The sequence below is a fragment of the Vulpes vulpes genome, chromosome 12 (assembly GCF_048418805.1).
Source record: "Vulpes vulpes isolate BD-2025 chromosome 12, VulVul3, whole genome shotgun sequence".
NCBI lineage: Eukaryota > Metazoa > Chordata > Mammalia > Carnivora > Canidae > Vulpes > Vulpes vulpes.
The window spans coordinates 111,592,343-111,600,583 of record NC_132791.1 but is presented as its reverse complement, the minus strand read 5'-3'; the positions used below and the strand labels follow the sequence as shown (position 1 = coordinate 111,600,583).

Sequence of the window (8,241 nt, the reverse complement as noted above, 5' to 3'; positions counted from 1 at the left end):
TTCCTTATCTGGATAGGCCTTCCGTGAGTGTAACAAAGGTTGCTTGAAATTGAATTAGTGTCCCTTTGATTTTTAGCCAGAGTGACCACTTAATTGTTTGTAAGGTACAATTACAATATCTCACACTAGAGAATTTTATATAGCAAACCACAAAGCACTGGTGATTGGCATTTCTGTCACTGGAGTCCATTCAATATCTTCTAACAGCTCACGCCACAGTGTGATGGCTATAGCTTCTACCTGGAGAACTTATTTTCAAGCATTTGCTGATAGACAGGAACTGAAGATAAGGAAAGGAAGAAAATAATCATTCTATTATGAAGAATACTGTTTTACTCCTAAAATACAGCTTGTTTGCTTTCCCTCTCTCCCTTTTTCTATTTCTTTCATTCTCTCTTTCTTTATTCCTTCCTTTCTCTCTCTCTTTCTTTCTTTCTTTCTTTCTTTCTTTCTTTCTTTCTTTCTTTCTTCTTTCCTTTTCTTCTTTCTTTTTGTTTTAGTGCATTATTTATTCTCTACTTCCTTCCAATATGTATTTAAAGTGGCTTACAAGAAAAACCATAAACAACTGGTAGATGAAATATGCAAAGAAAAAAATCAAGAAAAGAACATATTAGTTATAAAATTTAACATTGTTTCCATAAATAAAATGTATCTATTTTTCTCTTTTATCATTATGGACAATAGAGATTAAAAGAGTCAAAATAAATTACATTGATCTTATTGTGAGAAAGAAGAAATATGCTCCTTTCAATGGAGAGGGAAATTTATTTATTTAAAACATTTTTAACATTATTTACCTATTTATTTTTGAGATAGAGAGAGAGAGAGAGAGCATGAATGGGGCAAGGGGCAGAGGAAGAAGAGAGAGAATTTTTTTTTTTTGTATATTTTTTTATTGGAGTTCGATTTGCCAACATATAGTGTAACACCCAGTGCTCATCCCATCAAGTGCCCCCCTCAGTGCCCATCACCCAGTCACCCCATCCCCCCGCGCGAGAGAATCTTAAGTAGGCTCTACATCCAGTGCAGAGCCCAGCATGGGTGCACCTTAGGACCCCGATATCATAACCTGAGCCGAAATCAAGAGCCTGTCACGTAACCAACTGGGCCACCCAGGTGCCCTGGAGAGGGAAATTTATTACTACTACTTGAATTTGAGTGAAAACTCTAACATGGGCTTTCTGTAACAGACAAAGTTAAATCAGTGTTCCTTGGTTTGGAAAAACATGTAGTAACATATTTAAACTTGTTTGGGTTGTTTGTTTTTTACTATCTTTTACAAAACTAAAGCTGATTCTTTTAGGAGCTAATAAAAATGATTCAAGTTCATAACCTTCCAGGCAGCTAATAATGCAAGACTATTCAGATCCTGGAAGAATGTGAACACTAGAAAAATCTTTAAACCACTATGCATGGAGGCAGCCTTGGTGGCGCAGCGGTTTGGCGCTGCCTGCAGCCCAGGAGCCCAGGGTGTGATCCTGGTAGACCCTGGATCGAGTCCTGCGTCAGGCTCCCTGCATGGAGCCTGCTTCTCCCTCTGCCTGTCTCTGCCTCTCTCTCTCTGTGTCTCTATGAATAAATAAATAAAAATAATCTTAAAAAAAAAACACTGTGCAAGGGAAAGATCTTACTTTAAATGATAATTTCGTTTGAGTTTTGGTGTTGATTGGCCGAAAATTGGAGGTTATACTCTACAAAAAGGAAGGATATTGAGTTCTGATATTACGTTTTATTCTGAGCTTTCTTGACTTTCTTTCCAAACTTCCCTCTCTCTAGATTTTTGCGAATGTGCTTTTAACTGAGATTATGAGAAAGAAAATATGTTCTCTTAATTTTCAGAGATTTAAACAACTAAGAAATGCTTTAGGGATGATGGTGGTTCTGGGAAAGAATTCCATGAAGCGTAAGAATCAGCTCATTCTATGTAAAGTGACCCTATTAATCATCTTTCATTATAAAATAGAGAGAAACAGGAAACAGGCACATATTTTAAAACTTAGTGAAGTTAATTAGTAGATTGACTCAGTATATTTAATTTAAATACCTTGGAACCTGCAAATGGGAATTTGTCCTAAGAAATGGAGAATGAAACTTTGCCCAGCAAAGCTTTAGGTTTTTCTCACTTATTCTCCACAGCAAAGCCTCTCTTATGAAGTACATTCCTCAGGGCTGATTTTACATCCTTATTCCTCAGGCTGTAGATGAGTGGGTTCAGCATGGGGGTTACAAGATTATTCAATATCTGAATTATTGCACCGAGCAAGGCACTGGGATTGGGCTGGAGATAGATGATGATTACTGGTCCATAAGCACAAAGAATTGCAGTGATGTGGGCACTGCAAGTGGAGAAGGCTCTCTGCCTGCCTTCTGCCGAACGGATTTTTGATATGGAGATCCCAATGCGAGTGTAGGAAACAAGGATGAGAAAAAAGCAAATGAGAGACAGAAGACCAACATTTGTGAAACCTACACTCTGGGCTAGAGATGTATCACCACAAGCTAGAGGTAGGACTACAGGTATGTCACAGAAGTAGTAGTCTACCTCATTAGAGGCACAGTAGGTCAACTGGAAAGTGAGGGAGGTTAGAATAATGGCGTGAACACAACCACCCATCCAGGTCCCTGTGGCCAAGATGGAGCAGACCCTGTGGTTCATGATGACCATGTATCTCAAAGGATAACATATGGCAACAAAGCGGTCATAGGCCATCACTGTGTACAAGAAACACTCAGTGCAGCCCAGGAAATGATAGAAGAAGAGCTGGGACACGCAGCCCTGAAAAGAGATACCTTGACTCTGCCCTGAAAGGTATAACAGCATCTTGGGAACAGTTGTTGAAGAGAAACCCAGGTCAAACATGGAAAGATTTCCCAAGAAAAAATACATAGGAGTGTGCAGCCGAGAGGAAGAGAGGATAGCTGTAAGGATGAGCACATTTCCCAAGAGAGTGCATAAGTATAATGAGGAGAACAGGAAAAAGAGGACAGTCTCTAGGCCCTCTGTCTCAGGGATTCCCAACAGGATGAATTCAGTCACCAATGTGTGATTTCTCATTTTTATGGAGGAATCAACTCTTGGGTGTCTGTGGAAAGAAATCTGTGGTTAAATTTAATATGTATGTAAATTAACCGTGTTTAATTCAGTGAAGTGGAAAAGGAGCCAAAGGATCCAGATGTTTACAGAGTAGTGCTTGATCTGCCTGCTTCTCTCTCCATATTGGGTATCTTTCTGCAGGTGCAGTTTCTATTTGGATGCCCCTTACTACAGTCTCACCAAGAAGCCCTATCTGACCAGTCTCCTATCTTCCATTACTCATGTACGCTACCCAATTGCTTTGATTCCCAGTGCTACTTTGTGATTCTAAGAGGACAGCTAAGACTCAATGTCTTTGTCACAAACGAGGTCCCATCCAAGTTTCTTATATTCATCTAAGACAATTTGGTCACATTAGCTCTCCAAAAATCATTTATGAAACGATAAGTCATACGTACAAAAGATACAGAATTTTTCCCACATCGTTTCCTTAGGTATGAGGTCAACAATGGGAAACTATCCAAAAAAAGGTCTCAGATAGCTCTTCATGAAGCCAAGATTATATGAACAGGGTCCATGTGCTCTAGGTTTTAGAGCACGTAACTGGTAGTCTCCAATCCAGTCTCCAGAGTCTATAATTGTCTAATCAGACCCCAGTTAAGGAATAGCCTAATTTTATGGCAGCAGAAGGCACAGGGGTGATGGTTAGAAGTTCCTGTCCAATTTCCATATTTTAAAAAATTCTGATATCTTTTTCAACTTGTTTTAACTTTTCCAATACAGTGAGATCTTTAAGTTATAGATCAACTCGTGAAGGCTGTTGCCTAAGCCCTTTACCTACCTATCTATCATCTACTTTTTAATTTTTTGGTGATTGTGAGGGGAGAGAAAGAGTGAGAGCAAAATAAGAGAATTAAAGGGAAAACTCTGGGCACTTACATGGCAAATGGGGAATGTAACTGGCTGGTGCTACTGAATGCACTCCAGTGAAGGAAGGAGCCCTCCTCTGCTAAACCGCCATCTGCTTAGAGTTTGCAGGTGGATATCCTGAATTCTTCTCAGTCACTTCCAATAGAGAATGTCACAGACCTAAATGTGCTTTAACTCCCTCATTGACTTCTCTCTGACTCTAGGAATTGCTATCATTCCCAAATACAGGCGATTTTAAATAACTTTGTCTTCCTTTGGGTATTAATCCCTCAAGTCTGGGACTTGAACAAGAGAGCAATTAGCTACTTAGACTAATTGGACCTTAGAGATGGGGTGGGGCAGGGAAGAAAAGTTACTAAAGGTGAAATCTTTCATGATTTCCATTGTAAAGTATACTTCAGTGGAATCAGAATTATAAAAAATTCATTTGGTGCATGTATTACACGTTTTACACTTACATTATTTATTTCCTACTCTTTCATGTGTATGTGTTATTTTAATAAACAAATTATGTTATTTTCTTGCACTGTATGATAGGATTGACTGAGTGCAAACAACAGCAGCTGGGGTAACCCAGAGAATGAGATAAATGAGTGAAAAACTAGGCTCATGGAAGTGTGGAACTAGGGTAGCTCCAGGGCCCTTAGCAGTAGGAATTTGTGGAGCAGCCCCGGGGGAATCACCACCAGATGATTCAACCTCAGCTGCCTTTTGCTTGCACATGCTTCAGCTCCAGATTCAAATCTGATTTCCTTGGCTGGGTCACATGCTTACCTCTGTGGCCAGGGTACAGAGTACAGTGAAATGGAGATGAGCAGTTCTCCAAAGGGTAGTGGAAAGGCTTATTGCCAGGAAATAGGGGGAAGAAGTATGCTAAGAGGCTAAGAGAAAGTTTAGCTATCACTCGGAGCATTTGTCTCGTACCACTTGGCATCTGTTCAAGCTTCCAAGTTAAATGCCTTTATATGCTAGAAGTATTTTTTTTTGGCGGGGGTAGGGGGTGGCTTACCAAATTCCTCATTAAATGCTTTCATTCATTTGCTTATTTGCGCATACATGATTCATTTATTCCAACAAATACCAGTTATGACAGGCAGGGCATCAATTATTGGAAATCCAGAAAGGTCAGGGAAGGAGTGGTCAGATATAGACCCTCTGCTCAAAAAACTTAAGCATCTGAGAGACAGTGTTTTATTTAAACCTCCTAAAACTCTGATGAGTCTTCTACAGATGAGGAAAGTTAGGATCAAAAAACAAATCATGAAAAAAAAAAAACAAATCATGGAGCTCACCATATAATTTTTGATCTTCAAGATTCAGTGTTTAAGAAGTGTTTAGGTAGGTACAGTATTCCACATACTTCTGAAATTTTGATGTGAAAAGTAAACTTAATGTCTTTTTTTGCACATCTACCTAATGGTAAAAAGGATGTAAAAGTTCATAATTCTACTATTCTGTTTATTCTTGTCTTTGATGTTTTGAGGCATGACGACTGCCTTGAAAAAGTAATGTGTACAAATAGAAAAGATGGTTCAAAAAAAAGATGGTAAATATGCCTTTGAGTAGGAAGTGAAATACCATTAAATTTGTCTTGGTCTGGTAATAATTTATTTAGGGAAGACATATGCAATGGACTGTCATAGATGTCCAACCCAAACATTGAGAATCAAGATGATCTTGTGCTAAATTAATGTCACAATCACAGTGAAAACACAAATAGTCTACATTCCCAAAAGGTCAGCTGCTTTCAGTGATGATACCTATTACAGAATGGTGATCAATAGGACAGACTTTCATAGAATAACTCAGGAAGTTTTCTTATTTTTCCTCTAGAAAGTGTAAAGATGTTCTAGAATTATCATAAGCAACAAAAGTATAATTGCAAGTTGTATTTCATCTGCATTGTTTTGTTTTAAAGATTTTATTTATTTATTCATAGACACAGAGAGAGAGGCAGAGACACAGGCAGAGGGATAAGCAGGCTCCATGCAAGGAGCCTAATGTGGGACTCCATCCGGAGTCTATAGGATCACACCCCAGGCTGGGCCAAACCGCTGCGCCACTGGGGCTGCCTTTTTATCTGCATTGTTAAGCAAAATTTCTATTTGGTTTTTATTTTAATAGATTGTTACTTAAGCTGCTAAGTTTTGTGGTTGCATTTTGCGTAGCAATAAATAACATTAATTCTTGGCCTTGAGGCTGCACCTGTAAAGGCAGCTTTTATTTTTCTTTGCTTGTTTATTTTGTTGTTTGCTTTTAAAACATTTTTTTGTTTGAATTCCAGTTAGGTAATATACAGTGTAGTATTAGTTTCAGGTGTCCAAAATAGTGGGCATACATCACCTGGTTCTCATCACAAGTGCCCTCCTTAATCCCCATCACCGATTTTGCTCATCCCCTCACCCCACTCCCTCTGGTAATCATCAGGTTATTCTCTATAATTATGAGTCTGTTTCTTGGTTTGCTTCTCCCTCTCTCTAGGATAGAACCTAGCAGCTGGGTAGTAGTCTAGGTGTTAAGCTTATAAAAACAGTCATTCCAATAGGGCATGAGAGCAACCCCAATAAAGAATTTTAATAGGATTGCTAGCAAACACTTGAGATAGGTAACCATGAATGTATAGTATTGCTAAACTGCCTGGTTTGTGATTTTTCTCTAAGAAAGCCTAACAGGATGGTTTTAGGAATGGAGCAAGTAGGTGGGATCACTGAAGACTGGGTAGGAAGACATGGTGGAGGGAAGGGTTTGAGTACTTTGGAACTATTTATAATAATAATAATAAATCTAAACTAATAAGCTAAGACAAGAAATGTTGACAAGAGGAAAGAAAGTGATGTAAACAAATGAGAAGTTTCAATGACGTCATTTATTAATTCCCCCCAAATTTAGTAGCAGCTGCAGTGATGTGCTAAAACTGCTAAGTTCTGGGGCACCTGGGTGGCTCAGATGGTTAAGCATCTGATTTTGGCTCAAGTCATGATCCTCATTCGATCCCATATCGAGTCCTGAGATCAAATCTCGTGTCCTGCCACCTGCTCAGCAGGGAGTCTGTTTTCCCTCTGCCCCTCCCCCCCACTCATTTACTCTCTCTCTCTCTCTCTCAAATGAATGAAAAAAATAAAAATAAAAAGTAAAACTACTATTTCCTGGTGAACTGGGATTGTCCTTGGTCTTCTGCCCTCAGAGACCTTACAGTCTAGTAAAAGAAGAAAGACATTAACCAACTAATCATACATAACTTATAATTATTTAATACGGCAAATGCTAGGAAGAAAAGTTCGACGGATTGAAAAGTGCTAATGGGAGAGTATTTGTGTTCGCTCATGTTCCTCCTTCCTGTCAGTAAACATGTGTGCACATTAGGATTTGTAGCGAGGTGGTGCTCCCTGAAGGTTGGGGAGGACTTCCTTGGGAAAATGTTATCTGAGCCAAGACCTGAAGAGTGAGTAAAGGTGCAGGAAGGGGAAAGCACAGCCCATTCTAGGTGGGGGCAAAGCACATGCAAAGGCTTTGAGCCCATTTGAGAAACTCAAGGAAAGAGAGGAAAAGAACTGTGAGATCAGGCTTTAGAGGCCGAATGGGAAATGATTACCAGGGCCTGGCCCGTCACTGTAAAGGCGATGGAAGGTTTCTATGAGGAGCTTTAAGAACCAGCAAGAGGGTTTTCAGCAGGATTGCATTTGAGTGTTTTATGGGAGTGAGGGAATATGAGGAGATAATCCCAGCTATTGAAGTGAGCGAGAATACACTGAGGGCGATAAATAAGGAAGATCTTTGCACTACAGAATTTGAGATACTTGGTCAGGAAAAAAGGAGAAAAGATAGTCAACTAGTTTAGTGAGAATCTTACTGAGATTGCGTGTGGACTAATGCCTTGCTTTAGTTTAATCTGACGACATCAGAACAGAATTCATTTTTTGCTTTTTAAGTTTCTGTACCTGAACATACACCAAGAACCAAAATTTGATTCTGATAATCAGGTAAAGCACCCACATGCGTATCTTCTGGAAACACTCAGACAATTGTAGCCAACTGAGGACAGAAACTAATGAGGAGGGGAAAAATAGAACCACAATCCATGGGATTAGAATATTTTATTAAAAATTAGTTTGGATACCATTTAACAATGTAATATAACATAATACACTTTACACCGCTGGTTTTAGAAATGACTGTCCATTTTTTCCTCCAAAGTAATTCTTCTTCTTCTTCTTTTTTTTTTTTTTTTTTTTTGCCTTAAAACTTTCTGGTTTAAATAATCAGCCTCACTTGAT

General features: G+C 39.0%; 1 protein-coding gene across 1 annotated transcript; it reads right to left on the bottom strand.

Annotated features, from left to right (window-relative positions):
- Nucleotides 1–2,122: 2,122 nt before the first annotated feature.
- On the bottom strand, nucleotides 2,123–3,061 carry LOC112920199 (putative olfactory receptor 10D4). The gene has a single exon (XM_025998851.2). It carries the CDS (start codon nucleotides 3,056–3,058, stop codon nucleotides 2,123–2,125), a length of 936 nt encoding a protein of 311 aa, XP_025854636.2. The 5' UTR covers nucleotides 3,059–3,061.
- Nucleotides 3,062–8,241: the final 5,180 nt, after the last annotated feature.